At 36.5% G+C, this 15,284-nt stretch overlaps 1 protein-coding gene across 1 annotated transcript in view; it reads left to right on the top strand.

Annotated features, from left to right (window-relative positions):
* The window catches only part of fs(1)N (female sterile (1) Nasrat), a 216,697-nt gene that overhangs the window by 177,804 nt on the left and 23,609 nt on the right, over nucleotides 1–15,284 (top strand). Inside the window, exons 24-26 of the mRNA XM_081772155.1 lie at nucleotides 971–1,182; nucleotides 11,420–11,561; nucleotides 14,766–15,034. Coding sequence (XP_081628281.1) covers nucleotides 971–1,182; nucleotides 11,420–11,561; nucleotides 14,766–15,034 — 623 coding nt within the window. The remainder of the gene's footprint in view (nucleotides 1–970; nucleotides 1,183–11,419; nucleotides 11,562–14,765; nucleotides 15,035–15,284) is intronic.

Raw genomic sequence — 15,284 nt, 5'->3', positions numbered from 1 at the left:
ATTATAAACTAGCAATTATCTATCTGTATATATTTATGAATATAAGTAAGTTAATGTCAAAAAGATATATAAAAAACTATATTGTTTGTTTGGATTCAGTACAATGTGATACAACACTAACATGAGCTTTTCAGATAATTCGGACTAATTTGGGTCCTCAATTTCTTACTATCCGATGTCTTTACATAATATAAAGTTCTAACACGCCTAAGAACACATGTCGTCAAAACTCCTGTAGTTACTATTGAGCAGATATATCAATTGTATATGATTACACAGGCATTTTTCTACATTTCTTACCACCATGGAAATTGTAGGTCTCATAGACAAGCAGCGTTGTCATATTGTGTTCCTGTGTGTCTGAATATGCTTACACATCCAGACCTGTATATTAACGTCGCACGGGGTCACTTAAAACATCTTCTATAAATGTATTTTTCACTGTATTTTGGTCTCCTTTTCACTTATTTTTTATTGTAAATAAATAGTAAGTCCATTTCAGCTCTTCGTTTCTGTAATTTTATTGCATTTCCTTTATTTTTAAACGGGCTACTCTTATCTGCGCCACCCTCTAAAGGAACATGAAGAATTAAGATATATTTGAAATATACTCGTAGAATTTATGTATGCCCTGTTTTTTTTTTTTTTTTGTTTTGTTTTGTTTTGTTTTAAACGCAAAACAAAATAAAATGGAAAGTTGCTTTTGGAAAAAAACTAAAGTGGATCTCATTAGGATAAATTTATTTCATCTTCCAAGCTTTCACTAGCTTAAAACTAGAGCTACATCCACATGTAAAATAAGTTTCGCAGTGAAGATACGCATACTCACTGAAGTTGAAAGTGTCTTTATCCTAAACAGTTCCGTTGAGCAACAAATAGGTTGTGGATCATATCTGAAATATAGTCACCTAACGAGTTGATTGATTCATCCGTGGAATGAAATATATATTTAATCTTTGTTTTATTACAGGTGTAAAGACATTTCACGCAATCAGTTCCACCGACAGCGTAAGAGTAGGAAAGCTAAACAATATCAATTTGGATCAGTTGATTCTTCTGAATGTGGAGCAAACTATTCCAGTAACATTAACATTTAAGAAACTCACTGCAACAAGGGATGTGGCCGTTGGACACTTCGTGAACGAATACAGATTGGAGGAAGAGTTTATCAATACATTGCTTGTAAGTTTCTTTATTAATTGGTAATTGAAATCAGTGTTACACGCACTAAATTATTTTATGGCATTTGCATGATGTTGGTTTTCTTCTGACAAAATAGTTTCCTGTTGTTACTGTTTCATTTCTACTATGTTAGTTATCAACGTAAGTGTGTGCGATAATGGAGTAAGGCAAATAAAGTTTGCAGCACCTAAGAGTCTGATAGTCACGTTTAACACATACTATGAATTTATTTGAACTATATCAGACAGTTGCATGAAAATCAAATTGACCATGTATTATATGATGGCGGAGGTACAGATTACCATAAACATCTCCGCATAAGAGGAAAAGACAAGAACTCAAAGCAAAATCTTGTGATTACAGGGATAAAGCAAATACTTTTGATAACGAGAAGTACTGTTTGAAATGTTTTATATTGAAAGGATCAAGACTCCAAATATCAAATTCAAACCCTTTGTATCGTCTTTTGTAAAATAAAGTGGTTCGCTAACAAGAACAGGAAAACTAAAGTAAAACAGAAGAAAACCAATTTGAAATTACATCTAAGTCAAAAGTACAATAAGAATCTTGTAGTATAACTTGTCAATGTTCAGTAGTGAACTCAATGTAGTGGTTTGGTTTAAAATTGAATAATTGAAACCTAAAATTGGGCAAAGATTTTAGTTTATTTGGTAATCGTTAAGAGTTTTGAAATCCACTTGTTGAAAGATTAAATCTGCTACTAAAATGTAATAAGTGTTCTTAAAGATGTAATTTGAAATTAAACTTCTGTTTTCTATTATCTCTTTAGAGATAGATGTAAAATCCCCATTTACTTCCACGAGATAATCGGTCTAACGTAAATTGAATTTTCTTATAATATATATCCCAGATACTTAAATTTCATTTTGCTAGTTTGGTTGTAATCCACCGTCCCTTTCTTATATATGTTCTATTACAGAAGTTGATTGTTATATTGAGCCGAATTTCAATGTACCTCTTACCTAGGAAAAGCAGTGTTTCCACTACCGGTTGTGTTCGATCTGCAGGCGACCTGTACTGATTATTGCCCAGTATCAGTTTCCATTGCAGGAGACTGCGTTACAGCTGAAACATGGGCATTGTATCCCACTCCCCCTTACATGCTTTCTACAGTCCGGAGACGAGACGATGCGGACTCAACGAAGGAACAAGCGCCACTTGAGGAGTTCGAAAGCACAATAGTCCATTAGCCTGGCATCTGAACTCTTGACAGGGAATTGCCGCAACTCCAGTTTCTAGTTCCATACAGCGATATCATTCCAACGATGTTTTCACCGTGTGGCTGGATACCTCGTCTTGATGAAATTCAGCCTGGTTTTCGTTTTGTCCATGCAATGCTGGGATTTCATTCTGGCACATTTCAGTCAGGACGTGAGTCTGGTAGTACGTAGAATTGATTTTGACGTTTCGCTCCACCTTTTTGGAGACGCAATTTGTCCCTGTACGTGAAACCGGTCAGAATCATGAACCCTTTTGAGAAACACACTCTGTATGCAATGGCACGAACTTTAGCACAGTTTGTAAGATAAATCTAGGCTTCATCAAGGATAACAAGTTTCCACTTATCACGTTCCACCGGACGTGAGATGACGTTCATACAGCTTTTTGCAGTATACATTTGCTCAGCCACACAGTACGGTTTCAGAGCGTACATACTGCTCTTGCGAACGACCTTGAGACGTAAATCCCTGTGAATAGCGCGGTTGATTGTCGTCTGCGATGTGCAGCATTTGTTGGCCATCGCACACTGTGTGTAGGGATTTTGAGAGATCGCTAAACGCCGAATCATATGCAACGACGACGGGCTCCTTCCTCCTGACGAAAGGCCAGTTTCAGCTCTTCACGTCAGTGTGGTGGGCTCAGGACTCCGTGCTGCATATTTCCGTATAATGCATATTTCCGTACGATTCACAGTGACACGACCTACATGAAAATTACGCACTTTACACATTTCTACAATGCATGATGGAATGAACTTAGCGTCGGAAAGAGCCACAATGGGCCCCTCGCAGAATATATTCAGTTTCGGAGGTATCAAACGACACTCGACTACACTGCTCTACTGCGTGACTAAGGAAATACTGTAGCTTGCCTCATGGTAGTCTCATGGCGATGGTTTACGCATGCGCGGTACAGTTGCACCTTGGATTCAGCTTAATATAACTGAATCAACTTATGTGTACATCATTTAAAAAATTACAGATTTTTCATTATTGGGATGTCACATAAGAAAGAGACATCTGTGTCTGGTTAGATAAAGATTGTTTTGTTTCTGTGGCGATGAATTCGTTGATTCTTCAAGGCTTAGTTAGTTACAATGGAAAATTTAAAGTAGTATAACATAATATTTAGGCTATCTTATTTCTTCGTTAATGCAATAGTATATTTCAAACAATATAACTCTAGCGGAAACAAATTGTAGTGCTTGAAAATATAATAAGCATAGAGGAAACAAAATAATATTTATTATTATCGAAATAATGCATTGATCACAGAAGGTCGTGCAACTTCGTAGACAGTTGAGAAGCTACTAAGAAGGAAACTGGATTACGTTCTATGACGGTTGAAATTTCTTCTCAGCACGACGCTATAAGAGTAGCAACTTACTGTTTAAAGTGGGATCCAAATCCTTATTATGCTTTGTAACCATTCCGAAATCCCCCACGGAAATCGAAGCTGGGAACACAAACATAAAGAGCACACGCGTTTATCACGTGACCACGATGGGAATAAGTACTAAACAGGAGTCTAGATAGACAGGAGCTGATACCCTAATCCCACATCAGTCAACTAACAAGCAGTTTAGCTGGCAGAAATTTCAATGGCTATAGAATTAGATTTTGGAGAGAACCCTTCTGATTTAAAAAAATGAAAACCGTGTATGAATGTAAACTAGGAAATTATATTTCATTAGAATTGATATTTGTTCTAGAGAAAGCGAACGTATTTATTATAGCAGCGTAACACATTAAAACTTTATTTTTTGATATTTATTCATACTTACATGTATTTTGTTTTATTAATAATCATACTACAATAGTAAATTTAGTAAATTTTTAATCATTGATTTTTACGTAATTTCTGACACACACACACACACACACACACATACACATACACACACACACACATACACATACACACACACATACACATACGCATACACACACACACACACAGAGAGAGAGAGAGAGAGAGAGAGAGAGAGAGAGAAATATACAAGAAAAGAGCGCAAGGTACATGGAAAGTATGATAAGCAATGAACCAATTACTTGTCTTCTAAGAGAGTCTGTGTTTCGACTACTTATTTATTTATTGTTTAGTTATTACTAAATATTTTCTCAGCTGGAATCACCGATCGCTGGACTCTCTCCCACTATGTAAAGGATCCAGTAGGCGGTGGCTGGAATTTATTCTTCTAACATATGCAAAATCTATACACTGAGAGTTTATCAGTCGTGCTGAGGTCTCTAGTTCACAGAGCCGTAGCTAAGGGGAGGCGAGAGGGGGCAGTAATCCCGGGCGCTGATAGCAAAGGGCGTCAAACGAGAAATAAGAACGAAAAAATAAACGACGCGGTGCTCTTTTGCACACTATTAAATCAATATTGATGTCGGTTTGCAAAGAAATAGATTTGTTAAAAATGTTCTTGCTCGCTCGTCTCGCAACCCAAAAGTTTCAAAGAGCCACAAGAAGTTGTTACTTATTACCTTAAAAAAGTTATATCGTCATATGAAAACTAGAGGAACATAACTCCATAAGTTTATAGGAGAGAGCGGAATAAAAGTTTTTTTTTTTTTTTTCAAACAAATCTTGTTTTAATAAGATGGTAAACATATTATTACATAGCAGACAAGTCAATGACGAAGTCAATTTCAAAAACATTCACATACCAAGTGGGGCTTTCAGAATTGTGTTCATAATCGAAGCAAACAAAAATTCCATTCTTGGAGTTACGTCCCTTCTCTTCCTATACGACGATATATGGTTTGTTAATGACTATGACGATAAAAATTTCAAAACAATCATATTTTCATAACTAGTATCAATGATGCTTTCAAACGATCTGCTATTTGACCTATGTTGCCATTTACGAAGAATGAAGGTTTTGCCACTAGGTCACAGGGAGTGGAGCAATGTAGCTGAATTTGCCACAGTTATCCGTCCCCCTCAAAACTAAAGTTGACGTGTTTCGGGATTTTTCAAACAAACTCCTCTATTACGAGACACAGGGGGTGACAAATTTTAAATGAACCACCCTGTATGTTTGACATTCTGATGGTGATGAATTTGCTTAGATATTCATCCTTTTTCTACCCAATCGGATCAATGATGACGGTGAGAATGAAGGCTTTGAAAAAATTCGCAAAGAAGGGTCCTGAATTTCAATTACGTTTCACAAAATACTTTTATTGTGAAAGAATCGAAATTACAATGCTATTTGTGTGGTCACATACAGTATTAAAATTTCATTCCTTATCGATAGTAGGCACTATGGAACATTGTAAATAGTTGTAAACTTTGATAACCGTTCTCGAAGTGGATTTGTATACAACCAAAGATGATTTTGTCAAGTTTAAAAAGAAGGCCAAAATAAGCCTCTTGAAAACAGCTCGTTACATATAAAAGAATACATAATTATCGCTTTTAGCTGTTGCAATGATTTGTCTAAGCAACTAGATAAAACTTCAGCATAGCCTAACAACAAAAGTTTTCTCTCTTTCTCTCTCTCTCTCTCTCTCTCTATCTCTCTATCTATCTATCTCTCTATCTATCTCTCTATCTATCTCTATCTATCTCTATCTATCTATCTATCTATCTATATATCTATCTATCTATCTATCTATCTATATATATATATATATATATATATATATATATATATATATATATATATATATATATATATATATATATATATATATATATATCGGGTGTTGCAAAATAAGTGTTACAACTCTTGGGAGGTGACTCCTGCCAATGAGACAGGAAAAAAAAGTTCTCTTCAACTTTCTGCTATCGGACATAGTTTCAGATCTACAAGGTGCCGAAAGCGTGGGAAAATGACTTTCGGACGCCAATAGTTCGGAAACTATCCAACATAAAGAGTGCGGGTAAAAATTTCACTAAAGAAGTCATATCTGCTCTATTGAATTTTGCATGTTTCACAATCCTACCATGCACGCGCAAGGGATTCCCCAAAGGAACTTAGGGAGTCCCGGATAATCTGCCAAATGAAACTTGGTCTAAATGGATATGAATTGATAGGCTTTCTACCAGGTAACAATAATTCGTTTGTATTAAGTCGATATCTGGAACAAATACAAAATGGCGGACACCTTCATGCCCGTTGTGTGTGGTTGCATAATCGCCAGGTACGGATGCTGGCCAACAGTGACGTTCTGAGTATTAATTGTAGCGAATTTGTACTCAAATGCTCTAGAAAGACATCTGGAGTGTCGGTAGACATGACAGATGAAGCAGGGTGATTCACATGTGTGAAAACACTTAATGAAAAATGCCCAGAAATGCACTCATACTCAGTAAACGTGTGTTCAAAGCGTCAGAAATGTAAGGATTAGCGTCAAGAACATGAAAGCCATTGCCAATTCACTAATAATATTCCTTCAAACCGATGCAATATGATGTGCACGGTTGCATACCAATAAGGATGCAACAACTGAGGCCAAGTTGAAATTGTGCAATTGGGCTCACAAAGAAACTGGGTAAACTAAATGAATGTCACTAGTGGGATCGAATGATCGATATTGAAATGTGGCCAATGTGTGTGTTGATATCAACATGTAGCTAATGAACAAATGTCAACATATCGCACTACTGCTGGGACATCGTCCCACGTGCGGAAAATAGGAAAATAACTACTCGGGTCTTGAATCTGAGGCCTTGGGCTTCCAGTAGGATTGGAAACTGCGACCACTCGAGCAAAAGCAAGCGCTCTAGCCCTGAGGTTCGAAGGAGCCTCACTTTCTCTGTATTCATTTCTTTAAGGAGTACCCACTTGGTTTGGCAAGCTCTCTTGTACAGCCTCCCGACATACTTGTGTGTTTCATTTTGTTACTCCTACTGCACAGTTGTAAACAATCAGAGCTTTAAGATGTTTCCTGCTATTTCTCATGTCGTTTTATTTTCATATTTATGGTGTTCCAGCTGTAGTGTTGAATGCCAAATCGGTTCATTTTCGTCTTTGACTTGGCATGTGCACTGTGTGTAAGATACAAATTTCTGAGGGTATTTTCCTATATTTCGAGTACGTCATATGTATCAGAAGACGTGGGACATGATACAAGTTTGTTATTTTCACGCTCTATCAGAATTTGAACCATGCATTAAGAGATTTCTTTTCATATGTGTCGACTGTGGGACAATGTCCCATAACAAAGAGGGACATTGATACAATCGTGTTCTAGTTACGTTCTACCAAAAGGTGCACCAGATGTAATAGCAGAATGTACAAAGTTATTTTCCTAGTTTTCGCACGTGAGACGGTGTCCCAGCAGTAGTGCGACATGTTGACATTTGTCCATTAGCTACATGTTGATATCAACAACCGTGCACATCATATTGCATCGGTTTGAGGGAATATTATTGGTGAATTGGCAATGGCTTTCATGTTCATGACACTAATCCTTACATTTCCGACGCTTTGAACTCACGTTTACTGAGTATGAGTGCATTTCTGGACATTTTTCGCTAAGTGTTTCCATACATGTGAATCACCCTGCTTCATCTGTTATGCTCTACCGACACTCCAGATGTCTTTCTAGAGCATTTGAGTACAAATTCGCTACAATTAATACTCAGAACGTCACTGTTGGCCAGCATCCGTACCTGCCGATTATGCAACCACACACAACGGGCATGAAGGTGTCCGCCATTTTGTATTTGTTCCAGATATCGACTTAATACAAACAAATTATTGTTACCTGGTAGAAAGCCTATCAATTCATATCCATTTAGACCAAGTTTCATTTGGCAGATTATCCGGGACTCCCTAAGTTCCTTTGGGGAATCCCTTGCGCGTGCATGGTAGGATTGTGAAACATGCAAAATTCAATAGAGCAGATATGACTTCTTTAGTGAAATTTTTACCCGCACTCTTTATGTTGGATAGTTTCCGAACTATTGGCGTCCGAAAGTCATTTTCCCACGCTTTCGGCACCTTGTAGATCTGAAACTATGTCCGATAGCAGCAAGTTGAAGAGAACTTTTTTTCTTGTCTCAGTGGCAGGAGTCACCTCCCAAGAGTTGTAACACTTATTTTGCAACACCCGATATATATATTGGGTGTTGCAAAATAAGTGTTACAACTCTTGGGAGGTGACTCCTGCCAATGAGACAGGAAAAAAAGCTCTCTTGAACTTTCGGCTATCGGACATAGTTTCGGATCTACAAGTTGCCGAAGGCGTGAGAAAATGACTTTCGGACGCCAATAGTTCGGAAACTATCCAACGTAAAGAGGGCGGGTAAAAAATTTACTGAAGAAGTCATACCTGCTGTATTGAATTTTGCATGTTTCACGATCCTACCATGCACGCGCAAGGGATTCCCCAAAGGAACGCAGGGAGTCCAGGATAATCTGCCAAATGAAAATTGGTCTAAATGGATATGAATTGATAGGGTTTCTACTAGGTAACAATAATTCGTTTGTATTAAGTCGATATCTGGAACTAATACAAAATGGCGGACACCTTTATGCCCGCTGTGTGTGGTTGCATAATCGCCAGGTACGGTTGGTGGCCAACAGTTTCTTTCTGAGTGTTAAGTGTAGCGAATTTGTATTCAAATGCTCCAGAAAGACATCCGGAGTGTCGGTAGAGAACAACAGATGAAGCAGAGTGATTCACATGTGTGGAAACGCGTAACGGATAATTCTCAGAAATGCACTCATATTAAGTAAACGTTAGTTCAAAGCGTCGGAAATGTAAGGAATAACATGAAGAACATGAAAGCCATTGCCGATTCACCAACAATATTCCATCAATCCGATGCAATATGATGTGCACTGTAGCATACCAATAAGGGTACAACAACTGAGGCCAAGTTGAAATTGTCCAAGGGGACTCACAAAGAAACAGGGTAAACTAAATGAATGTCACTAGTAGGATCGCATGATCGATATTGAAATGTGGCCAATGTATGTGTTAATATCAACATGTAGCTAATGGACAAATATGAACATGTCCCACTACTGCTGGGACACCGTCCCAAGTGCGAAAACTAGGAAAATAACGCTGTACATTCTGCTATTACATCTGGTGCACTTTTTGGTAGAACGTAAGTAGAATAAGATTATATCAATGTCCCTCTTTGTTTGGGACATTGTCCCACAGTTGACACATATGAAAATAAATATCTTAATCCATGGTTAAAATTCTGATAGAGCGTGAAAATAACAAACTTGTATTATGTCCCACGTCTTCTGGGACATATTGACGTACTCGAAATATAGGAAAATACCTCCAGAAATTCGTGTCTTACACACAGTGCACATGCCAAGACAAAGACGAAAATGAACCAATTTGGCACATGTAATACTACTGCTGGAATACCATACATATGGAAAATAAAACAACATGAGAAATAGGAAGAAACGTCTTAAAGCTCTGATTGTTTACAACTGTGCACTAGGAGTAACAAAATGAAATACACAAACATGTCGGAAGGCTATAAAAGAGCGCTTGCCAAACAAGGTGGTTCCTCCTGAAAAGAAATGAATACAGAGAAAGTGAGGCTCCCTCGAAGCCTCAGGGCTAGAGCGCTTACTCTCGCTCGCGTGGTCGCAGTTTCAAATCCTACTGGGAGCCCAGGGCCGAAGATTCAAGAACCGAGTAGTTATTTTCCTATTTTTCGCACGTGGGACTGTGTCCCAGCAGTAGTGGGACATGTTCACATTTGTCCATTAGCTACATGTTGATATCAACACACCCATTGGTCACATTTCAATATTGATCATATGATCCCACTAGTGACATTCATTTAGTTTACTCAGTTTCTTTGTGAATCCCCTTGGACAATTTCAAATTGTCCTCAGTTGTTGCATCCTTACTGGTATGCTACAGTGCACATATTGCATCGGTTTGAGGGAATATTATCGGTAAACCGGCAATGACTTTCATGTTATTGGCGCTAATCTTTATATTTCCTACACTTTGAACTCATGTTTACTGAGTATGAGTGCATTTCTGGGCATTTTTCGTTAAGTGTTTCCACACATGTGAATCACTCTGCTTCATCTGATGTTCTCTACCGACACTCCAGTTGTCTTTCAGGAGCATTTGAATACAAATTCGCTACACTTAACACTCAGAAAAACCTGTTGGCCAGCATCCGTACCTGGCGATTATGCAACCACACACAACGGGCATAAAGGTGTCCGCCATTTTGTATTAGTTCCAGATATCGACTTAATACAAACGAATTATTGTTACCTGGTAGAAACCCTATCAATTCATATCCATTTAGACCAATTTTCATTTCGCAGATTATCCGGGACTCCCTGCGTTCCTTTGGGGAATCCCTTGCGCGTGTATGGTAGGATTGTGAAACATGCAAAATTCAATACAGCAGGTATAACTTCTTCAGTAAATTTTTTACCCACCCTCTTTACGTTGGATAGTTTCCGAAGTATTGGCGTCCGAAAGTCATTTTCTCACGCTTTCGGCACCTTGTAGATCCGAAACTACGTCCGACAGCCGAAAGTTCAAGAGAGCTTTTTTTCCTGTCTCATTGGCAGGAGTCACCTCCCAAGAGTTGTAACACTTGTTTTGCAACACCCATATATATATATATATATATATATATATATATATATATATATATATATCGCACTAAAATCTCTAGCTACGGCTCTGCTAGTTCGATGTCAAAGAAAGTTTGAAGTAGACAACATCGGGTTCGTGCGTTTTCATGTATTTATTTTCCCGTTATCTTTGTTCAGCAGATTGCGGGTTCAAAATAATTTATTTCCAGTTATTTTCAGTCTTCTTTAGACTAAATGAGAATTATGAAATGTTAAACTAAATATTTCATTTCCATAAATCATGTTAATGATTACTGTTAATAAAATATTAATACATATTCGAGTACTATTAATTAAATTACTACTGTAGTTACTTGTAATATTCAAGAGTTCAAACAAATATTAAAAGTTTAACAATTAAATTTCATCGAGTAAGAGAGATTTTGGCTTTTTCAGGTTGAAGGCGATCAAGGTGTAACAGGAAAGAAGAGTTTGCTGCACCCTATGTCTGTGAGAGGAAATTTATTCATAGAAAATAGAATAAATAATATTTTCTTACCTGATATCATTACTTTACACTCACCCCAAGTACTAAAAGGTAAATATAACAATTTCTTGAAGGAAATTAATAATTGGAACGCATAAAATTGTATAATCAGGGCCGGAGTAGCCTACAAAATGCAAATTATTTTATGCATTTGCCCCCTGAAATCGTGCTAATTTTCTTAAAAATTAAAAGTTTTTGGGGATCCAGACACTCGGACCACCTCCGTCGGTGCATCCCTGAACAAAAATGATTGATAATAATCAAAACTCTACTTTGTATTAGGATTATTATCAAATGTTTAAAAATATCGTTCCATCTAAATTTAATACAGGAGAATGGATTGATAATGATGGTTACACTGTTATAATACAACGAGCATACGTATACGCTGCTATGATTGACAATGAGAGTTTATATATATACTACATATACTATATTCAAACAAATTTTGAAATCTTAAATCTAACTCTGATCCGTAACCAAAAAGCCTTATCCATTCCATTTTAATTTAACAATTAAATTACTGCAATCAAGTAAAATAAACTTACAATTTCAAAAGTTTGTCGATTTTCAAATTCTTCGTTAATAGTAACTGGTATTATCAACTCCTAAACCTCAGCATTTGTATGATTATCACTTTCGAAACTTTGATCAGATGTCAAAAGAAACTTTTTAGAGCCTTTGTTTGCTTGTCATCTTCTTTCAAGTTTCGAGCCGCCTTTTTCGATAACATGCTCATTTTTTTTTATATCGTTGGTCATTATTATTACATGAAAAAAAAAGTACTATTGAAAAGTGAAAACACACTTCATTATAAGTACAAAAAAAAAATCAGGATAGAAACGGAAACGTTGACGAATTCTCTAGCAAGGTCGTGGAAGGGTTGTTGGGAGAATGTATTTATATTTGGTGCATATGGTGGGATTGTTGAAAGAATGCCGCTGTCTTTAGTCGTAGTGCCGTCGTGCTTAATATAACATCTACTAAAAAGCCAAATTTCCCTAAATTTTATCTCATTTTCGTACCATATCATTTTTCCCTCTTTAAAAATCTTCGCTAAATCTTCCTGCGCCCGGGAAATTTTCCTCAAACGAGTATCACTTGTAAGTATGGCATTGGCGCTAATTGATGCACGACTCCATTTCAATTGTAAAAGAATGTTTTACAGCCAACCACGTAAAGATTCGACTTTTTGTCCTTTTGATGTATTTTTCCTGTATCTTAGGACGCCCGAGGAAAATTTTCTCTCTGGTTCACTATATTATTTGGTATTTCTTATTTGTATTAAGAGAATCTTACGAAATTTAATAAATTTTCGTGAGCCAGAAGACCCGTCCCCTACCCCTCCTTCGGGCAATCCTAGTCTGTACAAAATTTATTTGAAGTTATTTTTAAAATTCTTCATAACGTTTTCTCTAATAAATAATATTCACATTTAAAACACAAAATTCATTTTCCAGTTTGGCGCTTTCTTCACCTGGCGCCTCTTGCGAAAGCGTAGTTCGCAGAATTGAAGATCCGGTCCTGTATATGCTCTTACATATGAGTGGAAATACAGTGCTATAAAGACGTGTACATTTTTTTTTTTTCTAAATGCATCTCTACGTGGTAGTTAGCAAAGTTAAACACTTATTAGAGATGAATCACAGAAATATATTCCTTTTGAATGTGCGGAAGATAACTATTAACAGAAATCCTATTCAATGAATATGCTTTCTACTGTAATTTCCAATTCTTATTTCAGTGTGTTCTATGTCAAATTATCTACAGCGAAATGAAAGTGTCAGAAAACGTTACTAACGGACAATATAAAACAACCACTACAACCTACCAAAATTCAACTGTATACGTAGGGGAAAATTGTCAAATATAGGAAGTTCTTTTCAGTGGTTCATAGAAGATATTTAAGAGCTATGGTAATGATGTATTGGAATTTTGTTTGTGGAAATGTAACATCAAAATTATCAACTACAAACAATTCTGTAATGCAGCAATGAAAATCGAAGTACTCCATTACTCGTATGGGGGTTCCTAATGCAGAAATATAACACATGCACAGTAATCTTTAAGTTTAAATAACAAAATTGAAAGCTTAAAAAGTATGATTTGATTTAAATTTAACATCGTAAAAGATCACCACACGAAAATCACGTCGCTCGAGCTCCATTGTTGCAAAATGACAGGCTCAAACTAAACTTACACTTTCAGTCCTCTAGTTTGAAAACAAACGTGCAGCTTTTCAGTTACATCTTTCACCACTAGAGGGCTGAAAGTGTCTGTTTAGTTTGAGCCTGTCAGTTTGCAACAATGGAGCTCGAGCGACGTGATTTTCGCTTTAAAACATGATAAGTTTCAAAACGGCACTGCTATTTAAATTTTAGTATCTAAAAACTTTCGGCATGCTCCTCGTGTTAGCGTTTTTCTATGAATAAATGAAGACCAATGAGAACGCTGCTTTTCAATCGTAAAATGGAATTTGTAAATTGGCCTATCGTCTTTCTTTTTCTTCCTCCTTTTTTTTCGAATATTAATGGAAGTGAATATAAAGATAATAGTACCAGATCATCATAATTTATTGTATGCGTTCATCATCATACAATAAAATTGGATATAGGTAATAATCAAATTATACTTCAGATCAAGAAATAACAAAGTGGCTCGATGTGGTAGAGAGTTCGCCTTTTTTTATGCTAATGGCACCATGTTCAATCCCAGGTCAAATGAGTTTATAGAAGACATTGTCTGTGGGCTTTCTCAATGTTTTTCAGTTTTCTATCCCATTTTCATTCCACCAATTATTTCATACTCATCCTTTAGCCTAAAGGGCATAATCGTGGGACTAAAACTGAAATATTTGATTTTTAAAGTTTATTGATTTTATGGGGGAAAAATAAATACGTCTAATTATTATTATAATGACTTAGAGGGCATCATGGATAACTAGTCCAATTGTCTCTTAGCTCTTGTATGTTATACAGTGGTAACCTATATACGATTATTTAGGGTGTAAATATCGTACAAGTTTCGCTGCTGTTGATTGTAGAAGTCTGGTTTATTCCCGCTTGACCATTATAGATAAATTAAATCTGTAGACAATTGTTTCATAGAAGTTTTAAATTTAGAATATTTTACATCCGTTTTTATAAATGTGAAATAAGCAGAAGCAGCATTTTATTTTAGTAACTACAGAAAAAGTGTGATGCGGGAAAGTGCATGAATACTAAAGCTGGAATTATTTTGCTGTTTCTTCGACAGGTCATTTTAACTTCGCATCCATTTCCCTGGAGCAATCGCTAAGAGTTCTGGGATTAATATCGAACATTGACCCACAGACGTGGGTAGAAAGAGTTGTGCTAGTAGATAATTCTAAACGAATAACAGGGCAGTGGTTTATTGAAGGAAATTTAACATTTATGGCAGAAGTCTTAGGTGCAGGCCTATTGGATGGGATTAATTTTCAAGAACTTCAACAAATAATTGGAACTTTCTCAAACGACACTCAAGATAAGGAGCATAAACTCAAGGTAAGTTACTTCATGATCCTTTATTTACAGATAAACGTCCAAAGACGTTCTTGGAGCGTCTATGAAAGTATAAATAAGGCCACCCTCAATAATTATTATGCCTCTACTAGTCCCAGAAAATTAACAAAGATGACATCTACAACTGCTCGTGATTGTTCTGACGAGTCTACTAATGTGTTCGACAAAAATGAAAGTAACTTCTACCCATCTGTTCCAGCTGCGGAAGTATTTCTACGAGGCGGTTATTACT

The sequence above is a fragment of the Thermobia domestica genome, chromosome 9 (genome assembly GCF_964235325.1).
Source record: "Thermobia domestica chromosome 9, izTheDome1.hap1.1, whole genome shotgun sequence".
NCBI lineage: Eukaryota > Metazoa > Arthropoda > Insecta > Zygentoma > Lepismatidae > Thermobia > Thermobia domestica.
Note: the sequence above shows the minus strand (reverse complement) of the source record. Positions and strands in the feature narration are given on the sequence as shown.